Source organism: Hylobates moloch, unplaced genomic scaffold (genome assembly GCF_009828535.3).
Source record: "Hylobates moloch isolate HMO894 unplaced genomic scaffold, HMol_V3 SCAFFOLD_14, whole genome shotgun sequence".
Classification (NCBI taxonomy): Eukaryota; Metazoa; Chordata; class Mammalia; order Primates; family Hylobatidae; genus Hylobates; species Hylobates moloch.
The window spans coordinates 71,245,113-71,265,952 of record NW_026652289.1 but is presented as its reverse complement, the minus strand read 5'-3'; the positions used below and the strand labels follow the sequence as shown (position 1 = coordinate 71,265,952).

At 41.6% G+C, this 20,840-nt stretch overlaps 1 protein-coding gene across 4 annotated transcripts in view; it reads right to left on the bottom strand.

Annotated features, from left to right (window-relative positions):
- Nucleotides 1-20,840, bottom strand: part of UBR1 (ubiquitin protein ligase E3 component n-recognin 1) — a 161,079-nt gene continuing 140,239 nt past the window's right edge. For 3 of the 4 annotated variants that reach the window (XM_032175696.2, XM_058427577.1, XM_058427578.1), the window contains 7 exons: nt 18,995-19,128; nt 16,768-16,876; nt 13,471-13,527; nt 10,833-10,910; nt 5,017-5,187; nt 3,000-3,101; nt 1-294 (listed from right to left, as the gene is read on the bottom strand). In XM_032175696.2, the coding sequence (XP_032031587.1) occupies nt 153-294; nt 3,000-3,101; nt 5,017-5,187; nt 10,833-10,910; nt 13,471-13,527; nt 16,768-16,876; nt 18,995-19,128 (793 nt within the window). In that variant the 3' untranslated portion in view covers nt 1-152. Of the gene's footprint in view, nt 295-2,999; nt 3,102-5,016; nt 5,188-10,832; nt 10,911-13,470; nt 13,528-16,767; nt 16,877-18,994; nt 19,129-20,840 lie in introns of those variants that run through there. The other variant, XR_009209698.1, reaches the window with a different exon arrangement.

Genomic DNA, 20,840 nt, shown 5'->3' with positions numbered 1-20,840 from the left:
TCCATTAAGAAATATTTTATTGATGTAAGTGAACCTGGACATGGAGCAAAAGACCCTCCAATACTTCCCCAGCCCTCAGAAAGTTTTCCATAATTTTGAATCAGCCTTTATTACTGTCGTCATTTGTGATTGTCTTGAGGCAGAGTTGGAGCTCACAGTAACTGCCAGTTGAATCCAAATAACATCTGATTAGTCTCTTGGCTCCTAGCAATCTCTTCTATAATGCAGTGTTGTTGCCAGACCAAATGGAGCTTCCGATACCGCTCACGAGATAAATGAAGTGGGTTGCCCCTCCTTTAGGGAAAAAAGAAAAAACAACATGTAAGTTTGAATCTAGTAACTGCCACATCTTTATTGTCTAAATTAGTATGCACTCTTGAGATGTTCCTGGAGCCGGGAGGACTCACCAGTACAGGGCTTAAAAAGGGATATTTTCCCTTCACCAGTGATCACTAAGAACTTGACAGGCTACTTAGCTAATAAGACAGAAATGTACTCCTTGACCATTCATAAAATAGGTCAGGTATACTATGGCATTATGGGACCTCACTTAAATGGTCAGTGAGGTTTATAACTTGAAGCAGCACTATTCTTTTTTGGTGGTTAGCTTGAATAGCTTTTTGGCTTCATATTGTTATCTAGCTTCAATTTATGATCTTTGCACAGTAGAGGTTAGGCCTGACGTATAACACCAGGCCCTAAAATTATATTTTGCTACTCAGAGATATTTGGTTGTAACTGTCCTTATGATATGAAAAACTGGCTGGTTATTAGCAAATAATTTAATAAAATAATTATACTTCAATTCTAGAGTTGCATAGTTTTTAACACTGTATAACAGCTAATCCAAAATGACTTAAGTCTGGCTGTTGCCAGTAATGGAGAACTGTGAGATCCTAATTCCTTGAGACATTCAAGTGTCTCAGCTGGTTGAGGATTTTTTTTTTTTTTTTTTTTGAGATGGAGTTTCGCTCTTTTTGCCCAGGATGGAGTGCTGTGGTACAATCACGGTTCAGGGCAACCTCTGCCTTCTGGTTTCAAGCAATTCTCCTGCCTCAGCTTCCAGAGTAGCTGCAATTACAGGTGCCTGCCACGACACCTGGCTAATTTTTTTTGTATTTTTAGTAGAGATGGGGTTTCACCATGTTGGCCAGGCTAGTCTCGAACTCCTGACCTCGTGATCTGCCCGCCTCGGCCTCCCAAAGCGCTGGGATTACAGGCATGAGTCACCGTGGCCGCCTGGTTGGGGATTTTTAAACTGCCAAATTAATGTTAAAACTCTGCTTTGCACCCTTGTGGAACAACTAAGATTATCCTCAGTCATTAACTACTTTCACCACTCTGCTTTTCTCCCTAAACCTAAAGACAGGTCAAATGTCATCCCAATAAAAAGAAAGCTCTGTATGATCCAAGGTCCCAAGCCCCATTTAATAAGCCTATTTTTTCTGAGCAATATGTCAAAGGAACAAAATTTCAGTGAGCCAAAAAGAGTTTATTGTAAGGAGGTCTAATGTTTATCTATATGTACTTTTGAGATCACTGTCAGTCTCCTCATTTTCATAAGCCATCAGTAGGACCCCAGTTCCTACCACCAGGGAAGGATACAGAAAAGTTCAGGATTCTAAATATTTTGCTAATGCTCAGAAGGAAAGAAGGCTGATATAGCTGGCTAATAAAAAGTCTCAGTTGGGTGCGGTGGCTCATGCCTATAATCCCAGCACTTTGGGAGGCCAAGGTGGGCGATCAACTGAGGTCAGGAGTTTGAGACCAGTCTGGCCAACATAGTGAAACCCCATTACTACTAAAAATACAAAAAAAATTAGCCAGCTGTGGTGGTGCATGTCTGTAGTCCCAGCTACTTGGGAGGCTGAGGCAGGAGAATCGCTTGAACCCTGGAGGTAGAGGTTGCAGTGAGCCAAGATCCAGCCTGGGTGACAGAGTGAGAGACTGTCTCAAAAAACAAAGAAAAAAAAAAAAGTTTCAAGTATTGCAATGGAAACAATATCTCTAAACCAAATTTCATCACTGGACACTACAAATTTATACTATCAGTGTCAATCCTTTTAAGTAATTCTGAAGGAAGGTTGATTACAAATAATAGAACACTGAAACATTAAGATGGCTGGTGTGTCTTTAAAAATTTTGGAGAAATACTACCTTCAAATTTTGGAGAAGTTGTTGAAAATTATGTGCTAAAGAATGACATCATATTTTTTAAATTTGAAGCCATTTAAAAAATAGCTCTCGGCCAGGCATGGTGGCTCATGCCTGTAATCCCAGCACTTTGGGAGGCTGAGATGGGTGGATCACTTGAGGTCAGGAATTCCAGACCAGCCTGGCCAAGATGGTGAAACCCTGTCTCTACTAAAAATACAAAAATTAGCCGGGCGTGGTGGCGCATGCCTGTAGTCCCAGCTACTTGGGAGGCTGAGGTGGGAGATTCACTTGAACCTGGGAGGCAGAGGTTGCAGTGAGCTGAGATAGCACCACTGCACTGTAGCCTGGGTGACAGAGGGAGACTCTGTCTCCCAAAATAAATAAATAAATAAATAAATAATAAAAATAAAAAGTAGCTCTCAATTACTTTTTTTTTTTTTTTTTTGAGACAGAATCTCCCTCTGTTGCTCAGGCTGGAGTGCAGTGGGCGATCTTGGCTCACTGCAACCTCCTGGGTTCAAGTGATTCTCCTACCTCAGCCTCCTGAGTAGCTGGGATTACAGGCATGCACCACCACGCCTGGCTAATTTTTGTATTTTTAGTAGCGACGGGTTTTCACCATGTTGGCCAGGCTGGTCTCAAACTCCTGGCTGCAAATGATCTGCCTGCTTCGGCCTCCCAAAGTGCTGGGAATACAGGTATGAGCCATGGTGTCCGGCCTCAATTACCTTCTGTGATTAAAGAACTATTACCGTTTACATACAATAATATGACTGAAATAGAAAACAAACAATATAAAAGAGAACTTATTGAAACCTTCCTATTATAAAAAGAAATCTTACTTCAGGCCAGGGTCTGTTTCTCCATATTCATCCAAGTAAGGAGCTGGATAGGCACAGCCTCTGGCTTTACCTTCAACCAGGACCACTCGGCATTCTCTGATTCTGAAAGAGAAAATCAATAGGAAATATGGTTAAGTGTATGTGTGCAAATGATAGGCACTGCATCAATGTTAATCTAGAGAAAAGACATGGCCAATATCTGTTAGAAATTCAGTATAAAGACAATATAAACAGACAAATAGACTAAATTATGTTTTGTCTAAATAAAAGAAAACACATATTGCTATTTCTGTTGAAGCTATAGAAAAGGAGCAGTGGATTTGGTGAAATGAGATCATTGATACTGATGGAATCTGTTGAAGGGAGGAAGCTGTCCTACTTCAGCCACAGACACCTTGGAAAACGGTGGCTGGGGTTGTTTCTATTCTAATTCCTGACACAACCTGGAGAGGGGAGGGAACCTCACAGAAGAACAGAATCACATCTCCTAGTCTGATAACCTCAAGCCAGACAGAGTATCAACTAGGGAAGTATGCCAACTTTTCTGGTTAGAGCTGGCCTGAAACACTGCAGATTAGAAAGAGCCACTACTACCCTGAAGGCACCTGGGACTTTTATGTCTCTTGGGAAATAGACATAAAAAAGGCTTGCATACATATGTATGGGGGATAAGTACTTTACAGATAAACTATAAAATAAACAGCTGGGATAAGGTAGTGGGTTTACTTGCTGTGGGTTCCCTAAAAATAGGTGTTTGGGTTTGGCTTCTATACATTCTTTCCCCTTGGTTCAAAAGATGCCTATGAGCAATGATTACATATTTCACAGTTAGAAAGACATTTGGGTTTATGTAACAGAAACTGTGTTACATGAGGAGAGTGCAAAGAAAAAGGATATATATCCACTTTGAATTTTATTTCTCTGCAGGCAACTTAAACTCTTCTTTCATAAATATAAGTGACTATTTTTCTTTTTTCTTTTTTTTTCCCAGACGGAGTCTTGCTCTGTCGCCCAGGCTGGAGTGCAGTGGTGTGATCTCGGCTCACTGCAACCTCCACCTCCCAGGTTCAAGCGAATTCTCCTGCCTCAGCCTTCCGAGTAGCTGGGATTACAGGCATGCGCCACCATGCCCAGCTAATGTTTGTATTCTTAGTAGAGATGGGGTTTCACCATGTTGGCAGGGCTGGTATTGAACTCTTGAACTTGTGATCTACCTGCCTCGGGCCTCCCAAAGTGTTGGGATTACAGGCGTGAGCCACCGCGCCCGGCCATAAGTGACTATTTTTCTATCCTCAATCTTTTGCTGAAAGACCAGGAGAAATGGTGGGTTGATAGACGAAATAAAGATATCACAGGACAATCTAAAGTAACAATTTACATGTACTTTTTTTTTTTTGATAGAGGATCTCACTCTGTTGCCCAGGCTAGAATGCAATGGCACGATCATGGCCTTGAACTCCCAGGCTCAAGCAGCCCATCACCTCAGCCTCTCAAGTAGCTGGGACTACAGCCATGTGCTACCACGCCCGGCTAATTTTTTAGAGATGGGGTCTTGCCATGCTGCCCAGGCTGATCTTGAACTCCTGACCTCAAGTGATCTTCTTGCCTCAGCCTCCCAAAGTGCTGGGATTATAGGCATAGGTCACTGTGCCTGGCCTACATGTACCTTTTATTTATTTTCATTTATTTTAAAGAGCTCATCTTCCAGGAAGAGTACTTCTTAAATATACGTTTTAGGACTCGAAGTTCTTTCATTATACCTGAGTATTATATAATACCAGAGCAATTAATACAAACTATCCTATTTAAGATTTTCCATAAATAATAGAAATGTGAACAGAAACTTATTCTTTTTTCACAGTATCTTCTCAAATGCAATTGTATGTCAATAACAGGTTAACACTCTAACTTCTGATTGATTATTTGCTATCAACACACTGTCCCACCATAGTGACCCCCAGATTGGATCCAGATTCCTTAAGTTCATCATGAAGCTTCCAGAACACTAACTACTCACTTTAGGAAAATGCAGACTCCAGCTCCACAGTGAAGTGCGTGAAAAATGCAAGCTCCAACCTCTTCCCCATTCACAACTTCTTGGCAGCAAATGTTCTGAGAACATAGTATAGCCCCACAGAAAAGGCAGAGGACAGGATGCTTTCGCTCATCATCTGCAGACCGTGGGCACCTCAAGAGGGAAGAAAACATTTAGAGAATGGTGGAAAAACAAAACAAAACAAATAAGTACCATATATCCTGCTAGCAATCAAGCATGCTTTCATCACTGACCCCTTTCCAGCAAGGAAGCTCTTAAAACACAAGGAAATATTTAATTAGCTAATTCCTCTTTAATATGCCCCCTAAAAGGGCTTCATGGAAAATCTTCCAATTAATCCATAGTAAGAAAATCTATATTACATAAATGGTGTCCTGATAATTCTCATAAAGTATGGTGGTTGAATATGCCTTGTGACTGAGATTCACTGATAGACTCCAGTCTTCATCTGACAAGCCCAATTTACAGTTACCTGCCTCCTCTGTATTGGGTTAGTCAAGCTTGTGTCTTCAACGTTGAAGGAATATGACCTCGTAAGTATGCAATTGTTTAAAAGAAAAAAAATTACATTTTACAGTAAGGGTCCAAACATCCCCCCCACTTCTTTTTTTTTTTTTTTTTTTTTGAGACGGAGTCTTGCTCTGTCACCCAGGCTGGAGTGCAATGGCATGATCTCGGCTCACTGCAACCTCCGCCTCCCCGGTCCAAGCGATTCTCTTGCCTCAGCCTCCTGAGTAGCTGGGATTGAAATGAGAGATTGTAGCCTTTGAGTTGGCCCACCCTTCCATCTGGGAATCACAGTAAGTCTTAGGAAGGACAAAGTGATAGTGCTGACTTGCTTGAGTCAAGTAGTGTTTTATGATGAGGCCATTTTACATAGTATGCTGGAGGCGTGCTGTAATGCCCCACCAAGGGGGATAATGGTTATCTTTTAAAAATGAGTTTCCCATGCTCCTCCCATCTATGCTGTATACTGAACACAATGGGAAATATCAAATTCCTTAATTTGGGAAGTAGAAGATAAATGCAACCAAAGGAGAGATCCAACTAGGCCCACACTGGGGTTGGAATAAAGAACATCAGAAAGAATCTCCAATAGGGTGCTGACAGCTTTTTTTCTGATCCCCAGTTTCTCAGACAAGATAAAAAACAAAACGAAAAACATCTGTCTCCACAGGAGCAGAGGGACTCTGCGCATAGGATGAGAGGACTATTTTCACTTCCAGGAGGTTGCTCCAGAACATAATTATAGCCCTTTTTGGATAAAGCCAACATCTTCTTTCATCTTTAACACAGGATGGCTGAGTCTGAGTCATTAGCCATCCTACAGAGGAAAAGCTGGGAGGGAGCCCAAAGTATATGACTGAGCAGCCACCCTCCAACCCCAGGGATGGTTCCGTCTTATGGAAATTGGTGGTGACAATAAAACTGGAAGAGATCATAGGATTGATTTTCATTCTTATGTGAAACCTATAAGTAGTAATATCATCCAGAAGGATCCTCACTGTGATTAATAAAGACCAACACTCTCCTCAGATCCTCCGAGGAGCCAACAACTTGATATTCTTTTTTTTTTTTTTTTTTGAGACAGAGTCTGGCTCTGTCACCCAGGCTGGAGCCCAGTGGCACAGTCACGGGTCACTGTTGCCTCAACCTCCTCGGCTCAAGTAATCTTCTCTCCTCAGCATCCCGAGTAGCTGAGACTACAGGCACATGCCACCAAGCCTAGCTAATTATTTTGTATTTTTTGTAGAGACGGGGTCTCCCCATGTTGCCCAGGCTGGTCTTGAAATCCCGAGTTCAAGAGATTCACCCACCTCAGCCTCCCAAAGTGCTGGGGTTACAGACATGAGCCACTGTACTCGGCCAACCTGATATTCTTAATGCCTGGAAGATAGTATCTATTCACCAGGCTTTTGTGGTAGCAATGTAGTCCCAAGATTAGGAGAATTACTGAATTCAGAGATGGATGCAATCTTTGGAATTAATTAGCTAATTGTTTGAGGGCTGAAAGGTAAAGTGACCCAACCATTCCTTTAGATGATTGACTAGAAAGGGAGCTAGAACAGGAAGGTCAATTTTAACCTGTAACAGTGGCTAGGGTGTGAGCTACTGAAGACTCTATTGGGCCAGTTAACTTCCCCAACTTCATGGCTTAAAACAATGGTTATAACTAGATAAGAGAATTTCTTGAGTCATTCTGCAGGGCAGTGATTCTCAGAGCGAGTCAAAAAGGGGCTCTTTAAGACCTCAAATTATCTTTTTTTTTTTTTTTTGAGACACTCTTACTCTGTTGCCCAGGCTGAAGTGAAGTGGCGTGATCTCGGCTCACTGCAACCTGTGCCTGCAGGTTGAAGTGATTCTTGTGCCTCAGCCTCCTGAGTAGCTGGAACTACAGGCATGCGCCAACATACCTGGCTAATTTTTTTGTATTTTTAGTAGAGACAGCATTTTGCCATGTTGGCCAGGCTGGTCTCGAACTCTTGGCCTTTAGTGATCCACCCACCTCGGCTTCCCAAAATGTTGGGATTACGGCATAATCCACCGCACCTGGCCTCAAAATAACCTTAAACTGGCCAGGTGCGGTGGCTCACGCCTGTAATCCCAGCACTTTGAGAGGCTGAAGTGGGTGGATCACAAGGTCAGGAGTTCAAGATCAGCCTGGCCAAGATGGTGAAATCCTGCCTCTACTAAAAATACAAAAATTAGCCAGGAATGGTGGCGGGTGCCTGTAATCCCAGCTACTTGGAAGGCTGAGGCAGAGAATTGCTTGAACCCAGGAGGCAGAAGTTGCAGTGAATTGATACCGTGCCACTGCACTCCAGCCTGGGCAACAGAGCAAGACTCCGTCTCAAAAACAAAACAAAACAAAAACGAATTTAAACTGCACTCCTTTTTTTTGGTTCCTTCAAATGACAGCAAGTTATTTTACATATGACTAAGGACTACTACATGAAAGCAGTTAATTATGACTACTAACTGGTATCCTTAAAACAAAATGTAAGAGTTATGTGTATTTACTGAGATCTTGAATTAATTTAAGTATTTTACTAAAAAGTCTGGCTGCTCCATAATGCTCAGTAACATCACAAAACTCTTAAAGGAGCTTTGGAATTCTTGCAATTTGGAAAAAGGATGATTACTTACTAGTGAATCAATAAAGTCTTGAATAGACTTTGTTTTTCAGGCTACTGAGATTCTTGTCTTTTAATTACAAGTTACTACTTGTTTCATGTCATCATTATCAATGTGGTTTGCTATGGGAGGTGATATGATACCTCCTGAGTATCCAGAATACATAGTTACATCAACAGAAGTTTTGGCTTAGTATTTTCAAGACATAATGCATTATGATTCAAATATGAAGTATTCACCCCCCAGTGGTGAAAGCAGATGTGAATATAATTCCTCCATTCAGTGACATCTCACTGGTGGTGGTCATGATTCATGCTACTCAAATAACTTACAACATATTATAGCAAGGTAAGCATAATAAGATACAAAATTATGTTTAAGCTACAGGACATTATTTTATCATGTAGACACATGTTTAGGCTTATGCTCTCTTCCAGAAGTAACTAATAGGTAACTCACACACAGTGTTAAAAATGAGTACCTGTATATTGTTAACCTATTTTGTTTTCACCAGTCTTTGTTATCATCCAGTTCTTTTTCCACTTGAAATGATCAGTGAAAGGGGTGAAAGAGATAAAAAGTTTGGGAACCACTGCTTTAGAGTGGTTTGATTGAGGTGGGGGGATGGTGCCAAAAAAGCCTAAGGGGTTGTACTCCACTCTTCAAGCTTGAACCTGAGTCATGATGCTATTACCTGTTCTGCTGTTTAATGGACTTCCATGTAAGATTTTGTTTAATAAGGGTTCTTGTGGCTTAAAAAAAAAAAAAAAAAAAGATTAAGGAGTGATATTATAGAAAATGGTAGCTCCAGGAATCAGTCACTCTAATGAAACAACTGTTGAGCCAGCAAGAACTGTCTGAAGCAACTTTTTTTTCTTTTGAGACATAGTCTCATTCACTCTGTCGCCCAGGCTGGAGTGCAGTGGCATGATCTCAGCTCACTGCAACTTCTGCCTCCTGGGTTCAAGTGATTCTCATGCCTCAGCCTCCCAAGTAGCTGGGATTACAGGTACGCAACACCACGCCCGGCTAATTTTTGTATTTTTAGCAGAGGCAGAGGCGGAGTTTCACCATGTTGGCCAGGCTGGCCTTGAACTCCTGACCTCAAATATCCACCCGCCATGGCCTCCCAAAGTGCTGGTATTACAGGCATGAGTCACTGTGCCCAGCCTGAAGCAACTATTTTGGAACTCTGGAGCCTGGTGAAATACTTGAAGCATCCAGGGGAATGCTTAATAAAGGAAGAAGCTGGTAAATTTTGGTGAGTTTTGGCATTTTGTGTAGTGGCTAGCATCCTCTATCCCCCAATGCCATGGCAGGTAGCCATGGGGATGATGGCTTGTTTTTCTGGTGTGGCTTGCTTGTGTCAGGGTAGGCAACAGAGACCTTGTCTTCCAAAAATTGAGGCTGTATGTTTAGATCTCTCTGGTGGTTCACTGAGGGGCCAGGAAGGATGTGAGAAAAAAGGCGCCCTCACACATTGCTGGTTGGGATGTAAAATGGTGCAATCACTGTGGAAAACAGTTTGCAGCTCCTCAAAAAGTTAAACACAAAATTACCATATGACTCAGCAATTCCACTCCTGGGCATATATCCAAAAGAAATGAAAACTTTATGTCCACAAAGAAACTTGTAGATGAGTATTTTTTTTAGTAGCATTATCTGTAATAGTCAAAAGGGGGAAACAACCTAAATGCCCATTGATGGATGAAGGAATAAACAAACTCTTATATATACATACAATGGAATATTACTTAGTCAAAAAAGGAAAAAAGTAATGACATATGCTATGATTCGGATAAATATTAAAGACATGCTAAGTGAAAGAAGCCAAACACAAAAGGTCATATATTGTATGATTCCTTTCATATAATATATCCAGAATAGGCAAATCCATAGAGACAGAAAGTAGACTACAGATTACCATAGGGTACGGGATGAGGGGAACAGGAAGTGATTAGTGAGTACAAGGTGATGAAAAAGTTTGCAAACTAAAGAGGTGGTGATTGTACAACATTTTGAATACATTAAATGCCACTGAACTGTACACTTTATCATGGTTCATTGCATGTTATGTGGATTTCTCCTCAAGTTAAAAAAAATTGACAACCACTGTTATGAAGGATACTCAGAGGTCACCGCTAAAAAAGGAAGTTTGTGGCCAGGCGCAGTGGCTCAGGCCTGTAATCCCAACACTTTGGGAGGCCAATGGGTAGGAGTATCACTTGAGCCCAGGAGTTCGAGACCAGCCTGGGCAACATAACGAAACCCTGTCTCTATGAAAACTTAAAAAAATTAGCAGGGCATGGTGGCGCCTGCCTGTAGTTTCACTACTTGGGAGGTTGAGGTGGGAAGAGCCCAGGAGTTTGAGGCTGCAGTGAGCTATGGTCAAATCACTGCACTCCAGCCTGGGCAACAGAGCAAGATCCTGTCTAAAAAACAAACAAAACCAAAAAAACCCAAACCAAAACAAACAAAAAAACAAAAACAAGGAAGTGTGTTAGTTATGGCATATACCAATTGCAAGTTCAGAAAATGATTTAAAATTACACACATATATATACACTAGTTATGGCATATACCAATTCCAAGTTCAAAAAATGATTTAAAATTACACATATATATATACACACTCTCCTTACCTGAAATGAGAAGCTTGATTCAGGAGGCAGCTATAGTCATCGGGAAGCTCTATCAAACTATTTCTTTTTCTAGGGTACCTACAATGTAATTTAAAAGGCAATTTTATTTTAGAGTAAATAAACCCAGATCAAAAACTGCCCAAAGTGATACAAAGAAGAATGTCTTAAAAATAACAAAAGGATCTACACTTGCAATCCAAAGTAATTCCCATTGTTGACTTGATCAAATCCAAACTTCTCAGCCTATAATTCCAAATCTTTCATCAGCTGGATTCCTTTCCAAACTTAACTTCCACTAGTTTCTAGGACTAAACTATTCTAGCTAGATTTCTATACTGTATAGGGAAGTAACATGAAGTAGTAGTTACGAACACAGCCTTTGAAATTAGATCTGGTTACAAATCCTAAATTCTCTGACACTTCACATGTCTTTGAACCTAAGCCTGTATTTCCCTGTCTGTAAACTAGGGATAAAATATACCATCCTCCAATCATGGGGCCACCATCAAATCAGGTTCTGGGGAAGGGAGGGAGAGAAACATTACGTTAAATGAACTTATCAATTAAAAGGCTCTTATTGACTTAAGAAATGTCAAATTAAATATGAATATTAGCATTAAGGAAACATAGAGCAGTTGAGGACTAAACGAGATACTGAAGTAAAACACAATATACCTAGTACGTAATACATGCTTGCAAATGTTACTCATTCTCACCAAACTAGATACAATAAACGCCTTGCTTGCATGTATTGGGGAAGATCATCTGAATAATGTGAAATTCTCTCCTCAAACCCCAGTCAATCAATCAATCAACCAATTTATTTATTTATTTATTGGAGGCAGAGTCTCACTCTATCCCTCAGGCTGGAGTGCAATGGTGTGATCTCGGCTCACTGCAATGTCCGCCTCCTGGGTTCAAGCAATTCTCATGCCTCAGCCTCCCGAGTAGCTGGGATTACAGGCGCCTGCCACCATGCCCGGCTATTTTTTGTATTTTTAGTAGAGACGGGGTTTCGTCATGTTGGTCAGGCTGGTCTCGAACTCCTGACCTCAGGTGATCCGCCCACCTTGGCCTCCCAAAGTGCTGGGATTACAGGTGTGAGCCACGGTGCCTGGCCCCGATCAATTTAAATTCTGTAATTCTTTTCATCTTCAATTCAGTTGTCTACATTTAGTGCAACCACAACATTTATTTGGCAAACTCAGACACTTTTTTGTTTGTTTTTTTTAGAGACAGTGTTCATTCTGTTGCCCAGGCTGGATTTGAACTCCTGGGCTCAAGCAATACTCTTGTCTCAGGCTCCTGAGTAGCTGGGACTACAGGTGCATGCTACTGTGCCTGGCTTAAATTTTATAATTATTTCTATACTCAGCTAAAAATGATCTCTAAGACTAACCTTGCCTCATTAACAATCTTTTCCTCTTTAAATTTCTATAGCACTAATGGTATATTCCATACACCATTATACTTTATGTTATAATGTCTTAAGTTTTATGTTCATAACTAGATTGTAGATGACTCATGACCAAAAGCTATGTCACCTCTTTTAAATTTTCCAGAGTATTTCAGTACCATGCTGGGTAAATAGCAGATGTATAAAAGGTATACAGTGAATTGAAATAAAGGAAAAACTGTGTGAGATTAACAGTCTAAAAATATGTATTCATGTCTTAAACTTTTCTTTTTTCTCTACTCGAAGATCTTTTCCTAGTGATGTGACTCCTACTGCATCTGAGCACAGGAGCTGGATCTATTATCACTAAATCTCTAAAGATGTGTTACAAGTGAAAGCAGCATATGCACATGTACAGTGGAGGTGAAAGGAGTTCCAGGGTGAGAGAAGATGAGAAAAGAAGGCAAATGTATACTGTCTTGAGGTTTGCTTTATCCACAGGAAAATGGTAGTAGTGTTGGTATTTAAAGCCGGGAGTCAATTCCTCCACTTGTTTATAGATGTGATTCAAGTGAGTAAAATTAGACACCATATACAATACCAGTCAGGCCCTTGGAGGGGACACAAAGACAATAAGCACGCAGTTCTTATTCGTCAGTTATTCTGGGTGCAAACAAGTGGACACTTATGAGACAGACTATATTAGGGGAGGCTTCATGGAGGAGGTGGCATTTAAATTAGTACTTAAGAAAGAAGTAGATTTTGTTAGATCCATAATTTAAGGGTGATAGAAAGGCTGAAGAAAAGTTTTTGGGGTAGTTTCTAAGGACATAGGAAGGAAAAAGGATATAGTTCTATGTATATCTTGCTTTATTCTAAAAAAAAAATCAAAAACAAAAGTGGCTTATAGAAATATTGTAAACCACTACCTTTTGAAGTTAATATACCAGCAGCTGCATGATGCCTCCTCCACCTTTGCCTTTTGACAGGCATGTGCTGGCTTAAAAAAGATTCTCTTAAGAGGAACTGCTGGCTTCTAATAATCTAAGAGGAAAAGGACAGCCACTCAGAGAAAAAAAAAATTGGTAGGAAGAATTTGATTTCTGGCAAAGACCTAACAAAAATCAGGAACACTGTACTGAGTGAGAATGAAGAAAGCAGACTAGAAAGAATGCTCAACAAAACTACTTTAGGAAACACAACTTGTGGATGAGGGAGAAAGGATTAAGTAGTAAAACCAACCTGACCACGGTGTTTTTTTGCTTCAAACAGTTTAGTAAGGCAGGATCTGCACACCACCTGTATGTGGAACCAAGAGAAAAGACAAATGGATTATCACAGCTTCAGTGCATGATTTGTCAACAAGCCATTCTCTCTCTTTTTTTTTTTTTTTTTTTTTTTTGAGATGGAGTCTCAGTCTTTTGCCCAGGCTGGAGTACAGTGGCAGCAATCTCGGCTCACTGCAGCTTCTGCCTCCTAGGTTCAAGCAATTCTCCTACCTCAGCCTCCCAAGTAGCTGGCACCCACCACCACATCTGGCTAGTTTTTGTATTTTTAGCAGAGATGAGGTTTCCCATGTTGGCCAGGCTGGTCTCAAACCACTGACCTCAAGTGATCCGCCCACCTCAGCCAATCCCAAAGTGCTGGGATTACAGACGTGAGCCACTGTGCCTGGCCTTGCCATTCTCTTCAATTCTTTCTGTCCCTTCTTTCTATGTTCCCCTTTCTTTTTTTTTTTTTTTTTTTCAGACAGAGTTTTGCAAGTGTCGCCCAGGCTGGAGTGCAATGGTGATCTCCACTCACTGCAACCTCCATCTCCCGGGTTCCAGTGATTCTCCTGCCTCAGCATCCTCAGTAGCTGGGACTACAGGCACGCACCACCATGCCTGGTTTATTAGAGACAGGGTTTCACCATGTTGGCTGGGCTAGCCTCAAACTCTTGACTTCAGGTGATCAGCCTGCCTCGGCTTCCCAAAGTGCTGAGATTACACACAAATGAGCCACTGTGCCGGCCTATGTTCCTCTTTTTTTTTTTTTTAGATGGAGTCTCACTCTGTCACCCAGGCTGGAGTACAATGGCGCGATCTCGGCTCACTGCAACCTCTGTCTCACAGGTTCAAGCGATTCTGATGCCTCAGAATCAGAAGCTGGGATTACAGGCATGCACCACCACGCCTGGCTAATTTTTGTATTTTTTTTTTTTTTTTTTTTTTTTAGTAGAGATGGGGTTTCACACCATGTTGGCCAGGCTGGTCTTGAACTCTTGACCTCAGGTGATTTGCCCACCTTGGCCTCTCAAAGTGCTGGGATTACAGGTGTGGGCCACTGTGCCTGGCTCTATGTTCCTCTTTCTATACCTATCTTTTTTTTTGAGATGGAGTCTACCTCTGTTGCCCAGAGTGGAGTGCAATGGCGTGGTCTTGGCTCACTGCAACCTTCGCCTCCAGAGTTCAAGCAATTCTCCTGCCTCAGCCTCTCGAGTAGCTAGGACTACAGACGTGCGCCAACGTGCCCAGCTATTTTTTTTTTTTTTTTTGTATTTTTAGTAGAAATTGGGTTTCACTATGTTGGCCAGGCTGGTCTCAAACGCCTGACCTCGTGATCCAAAGTGCTGGGATTACAGGTGTGAGCCACCACACCCAGCCTTATATTTAACTTATTTATATTTATCATTTTGCCCCTTTTCTTCTCCCTTTCTTTCCTCTCTTTCTTTGTTTTGTCTAATTATTTTTCCTTCTCTTATTCATTTATTTTTTAAAGAGTATATCAACCAAGGTCTTACTAGAAAAACAGAAACCATTCTAAGTATTTAAACAAGAGAGAATTTAACAGGAGTTAGTAATAAAAGTGATGGAAGGGCTGAGAAGCCAACCATGAGACAAAAAGGCAAGGCAAACTAAAGATCACCACTCCCCTAGGCTGGAGGAACAAAAGGAAACAGCAGTATCATGGACCCCAGAGGCTAGGGACACCAGTGGATACTGGAATCACAGTAGGCTTGTCTGGTGGGAACTGGAGCCAGACAAGAGCTGCCGTCACCACCAGAGATGCCCCACAAGACAGACAGAGGTAGCCTGAACTGGGGCTTCTCTTTTTTTTTTTTTTTTTTTTTGGAGATGGAGTCTTGCTCCATCACCCAGTCTGGAGTGCAGTGGTGAGATCTCGGCTCACTGCAACCTCCACCTCCTGGGTTCCAGCGATTCTCCTGCCTCAGCCTCCCCAGAGGCTGGGATTACAGGTACCTGCCACCACGCCTGGCTAATTTTTGTATTTTTAGTAGAGATGGGGTTTCACCATGTTAGCCAGGCTGGTCTCAAACTCCTGACCTCAGGTGATCCACCTGCTTCGGACTCCCAAAGTGCTAGGATTACATGCACGAGCCACGAAGCCTGGCCAACACTGGGGCTTCCCTTTTTCCTGGCCACCAAAATCTTGCTAGTGCCTCCCCTCCCACTGGCTGAACCCATGCAGAAGTCAGCTGACAAGGTAGACTGGGAAATTCCCAGGGTCATTTTCCTGCAACATAGGGCAGAGGATGAGAGAAGACTTTCAGACAAGGAGGGTCTGGAAAGATACAGAGGGCAAGGACTTTCTGTTTCAAAGTGTGAATTTTTAATACTTGACTGAACTAGAACAGCAATTAAGACTTATCTACTCCAAGAATATAAAAGTAAAATTAGTTCAACCTACTGTGATTGTACTCAACACAAAGCATGATACTGATTTTCTTAAACAATTCATTTTGATCACACTAGAGATCAGAATATTTCGAGAGAAATGAGGAAGCAAAGAAAAGAACCCAACACAGAACCTACTGCACAAGAAGGGTGGTAGGAGACAGAAGCCAACATTCACACAAATACTGACCTGGGTATTTTAAAAAAAGATAATTAAAGAAAAAGGTAGAAAGCAAGGAGAATAAAGGAAATGATGGGCAAGGAAAGTAATACAGTGAGAGCTGATTATAAAAATGATGGAAAATGGTGCAGGCAAAGATAAGGTAAGGAGATTGGAGGTTAGGAGCATTGACAGTGAACAAGAGGGCCAGTAACTAATGGGGTAGAAAGTTTTTCTGAAAGAAGGACACATATCTCTCTTGGAAATTTAACTGAAGTATTTTTTTTGATCTACCAAATGACCTTCCTTCTTTTCTCAGTCACTCTCCTGATACATGTGCTACCATGTGAGATATGCTCCTATTTTGGATACAGTTCCAATTTGGGTTCTTTTGATACTAATTGTGACTTTGTGCCTGCTAGCAAAATCCCCACCCCCCACCCCCAATTTAAAACAGATGAGACACCAGCTGTGGGGAAAGTAAATAAAATGAATGATAGTTATAGCGGAGCAAGCAGAAATTCCAACTGCCTATGGCTGTTGATCTTATCCCCACTTCTTAAGTGTGTAACTTAGGAATCTCCTATACTTTTGCCACTCCTTTAATCAGTGCTGATCGAACTAAAAGCTTAGCAAGTAATTGTAATTTTAAAATTTCAAATTGTATAATAACCCAACAACAACATTTTACCCCCATAGTACCTCTGGAGCAAGGGCCTTACAGTATCCCAGTATTCCTGGAAGAGCAGGAACAAATTTGTAGGTAAAGATAGATAGCTACAGAGTGCACTGTACTCTCCTTCTGCAGAATCTGCAAGAGAATAAAAATACATTTAATAAGCACATTATTCTTACCTGGTCAATCTGGTGTTAGAGTTTCTTCACTGTTTATGCTCATTTCTACACTCTCCTTGTAGAGGGTATATTGCTTATTCTATAAAACCATGGGTGGCAGGCTGGGCGCGGTGGTTCATGCCTGTAATCCCAGCACTTTGGGAGGCCGAGGTGGGTGGATCACCTGAGGTCGGGAGTTCAAGACCAGCCTGACTAACATGGAGAAACCCCATCTCTACAAAAAATACAAAATTAGCCGGGCGTGGTGGCACATGCCTGTAATCCCAGCTACTAGGGAGGCTGAGGCAGGAGAATTGCTTGAACCCGGGAGGTGGAGGTTGCGGTAAGCTGAGATTGCGCCATTGCACTCCAGCCTGGGCAACAAGAGTGAAACTCCATCTCAAAAAACAAACAAACAAACAAAAAAACTGCATGGGTGGCAAGTAAGTCACAGTGATTTTTTTAAAACATAAATTGTATTGAGTCACTCCCCTGATCAGATGGCTCTAATGTGTAACCACACTTAGTATAAAATACAAGGTCCCTAATGTGGCCCAAAGGCCCTGTGTGAGCTGCCCCTGGTTGCCTCTTAGACCTCATCTCCTGTTACCCTCCCCTTAGGCTTCAGCCATACTCATCTCTTTGCAATTCTGTGACTACGTCAAACAAAGCCTTGACATTTATAACTTCTTCTACCTAGGAATATTCTTCCTTCAACTGTCTGTCCAACTCAACCCCATCTATGCAGCTGTTTGCTCAATGTCTCCTCACAGAGAAGCATTCTATGAAAACTATCTCGGAGAGTTCCCCACTCTGGCCCCAATACCCTCTATTCCTGAACTGCTTCATTCTGCCTTGCAACATTTATCAGCATTTGACATTACATTATATTTCTCTATTTGTTTATAATTGGATTCCTCCCAATAAAAAGGACTTTATTTCACTCACAACTGTACTGTAGCACCTATGAGATAAATACATGACTTTTTTGTGTGTGAGCAAACAACAGATCTGTGCTGGCAATTACTTGGAAAGTGGACTCCTATTTTATACAAGACCATGAGAAACCTAGATCAGATAAACTCTACTGAACTGAGTTCAAGATAAAGAAGCTGATAGCCAGTAACGGTAACCTGGTCTGCTTATTCTCAAAGGACACAAGGAAGAATCTCTGAGCAATTTTGATGACTCTTCCAAAATCATATACATATTCTGATTTTTACCCATACAAAGCCACAGGAAGGCTTCCCTACTTTGGTCTAGATTTAGAGGCAAGTAAATGAGAAGATGATCCTATTGCTTAAATATACATGGCCTAGGTTGGTTCTAGTAGGTCTTTCCTGGCAGCACTTTCATTCTTTAATGTAGTCGTATATACTTTTATTTTATTTTATTTTATTTATTTTTTTATTTTTTATTTTTTGAGACAGAGCCTTGCTCTGTCACCCAGGCTGGAGTGCAGTGGCGCAATCTCGGCTCACTGCAACCTCTGCCTCCTGGGTTCAAGTGATTCTCTCGCCTCAGCCTCCTGAGTAGCTGGGATTACAGGCATAGGCCACCATGCCCAGCTAATTTTTTTTGCATTTTTAGTAGAGATGGGGTTTCACCATGTTGGCCTGGCTGGTCTCGAACTCCTGACCTCAAGTGATCCATCTGCCTCGGCCTCCCAAAATGTTGGGATTATAGGCGTGAGCCACCACACCTGGCCTATATGTCCAAAATTTAAATAACAGAGTATACAGTAAAGTCTTCCTCCTATCTAGCCAAACAATTCTCTTCTCTAAAGACAACCAATGTTTCTAATTTCTTGTGTCGCATATCAGTTATATTCTGCATGCAGGTATTTTATAAGCTCAAGCACATAACCTATACCTAGATAGGAGCTAAGAGTAGGTCTTGCAGATTAAAAAAGCTAATATATTTTTTGGCCTCACCTTTAACTTACACCAGGGCTCATGTTTGAAGGGAACACACATGAAAGACATGGGGAGAGGAGAAGTGGTGTTGTATGCTTTAACCTTGTATTCATGAGCTTGAAGGTAAGAACAAAGAAAATCTCCCATTTTCCACTCCATGATTTCATTTTTCTACTTACTGGTATGCAGTTCCTCAGGCGGAGTTACCCCAAGTAAATAGTGGAAAAACAATGCAGCACAGCGAAGATAAGGGGTGATGCCATTCTTCAGTGAGACCCACAAATACCAGCCAGGCATACCACACCCAATGGAGCTAGGAGACAATAATTCCAGAAGAGAACAGAATACGTACCAGACTAAAGCCCTAGATTTAAACATATCCCCCTTTTCAAATACAAAGTTAAACATTTAGGTAATTTATTATCCATGCAATTTTTAAACATTTAAAACAAAATACAGTCCCAGCACTCTGGGAGGCCAAGGCAGGTGGATCACCTGAGGTCAGGAGTTCAAGACCAGCGTGGCCAACATGGCAAAACCCCAGTCTCTACTGAAAGTACAAAAATTAGCTGGGCGTGGTGGTGGGCACCTGTGATCCCAGCTACTCGGGAGGCTGAGGCGGGAGAACTGCTTGAACCCAGGAGATGGAAGCTGCAGTGAGCCGAAATTGTGCCACTGTACTTTAGCCTGGGCAACAGAGCGAGATGCTGACTCAAAAAAAAAATAAAAAAAATTTTGAGTAGCTAATAGTTTCAGTGTTTAAATCTCCTAATAATTTCCTCAAGAAAATCACAAATCTTACATCTTTTACCATGTGGATTTTTTTTTTTTTTTGAGACAGAGTCTCGCTGTCGCCCAGGCTGGAGTGCAGTGGCGCGATCTCGGCTCACTGCAGGCTCCGCCCCCCAGGGTTCACGCCATTCTCCTGCCTCAGCCTCCCGAGTAGCTGGGACTACAGGCACCCGCCACCTCGCCCGGCTAATTTTTTTGTATCTTTAGTAGAGACGAGGTTTCACCATGTTAGCCAGGATGGTCTCGACCTCCTGACCTCGTGATCCGCCCGCCTCGGCCTCCCAAAGTGCTGGGATTACAGGCGTGAGCCACTGCGCCCGGCCCCTACCATGTGGATTTTTAAGGCGAGGAACTACTCTTCTTTTTCCTAGGTGGTGATAAAAAACAAAAGCAAAACAAAAACAAAGAGGCAACCAAAAAATCTACTTTAAAGGAACTTGACTCTTAAATAAAGTATACTCTTTATTTTTAAATTTTTATTATTATTATTTTTTGAGACGGAGTCTTGCTTTGTCACCCAGGCTGGAGTGCAGTGGCACGATCGGGCTCACTGCAACCTCTGCTTCCCAGGTTCAAGTGATTCTCCTGCCTCAGCCTCCCAAGTATCTGGGACTACAGGCACATGCCACCATGCCTAATTTTTTGTATTTTTAGTGGAGATGGGGGTCTCACCATGTTGGCCAGGATGGTCTCGAACTCCTGACCTCGGGTGATCCGCCCGCCTCAGTCTCCCAAAGTGCTGGGATTACAGGTCTGAGTGACCATGCTCAACTAGTTTTTTTTTTTTTTTTAAATAGAGACAAGGTCTCACTATCTTGCTCAGGCTGATCTCGAACTCCTGGGTTCAAGCAATCCTCCTACCTCAGTTTCCCAAAGTGCTGGGATTATAGGTATGAGCCACCGTGACCGGCCTAAAATAAAGTATATTCTTCAACATGAAAGTTAAAGGTTACTAAAGCTTCCTTTTTTTTTTTTGTTTAGATTAAAACCTTGTAAAGAAATGTGGAGAAAAAAATTTATCAATAACTAACCAAAGCAACTTGTCAGCTAAAACAAAATTAATAATTTCCTGGTTTTTATATTAAGATTGACTAATGATGTGTGTGGCAGTTAAATTATTCTGTATGATACTGTAAAGCGAATCTTATGTAAACTATGAACTTGAGTTAATCATAATGTATTAATATTGGTTCGTCAATTGTAACAAATGGTACCTCCCTAATGCAAGGTATT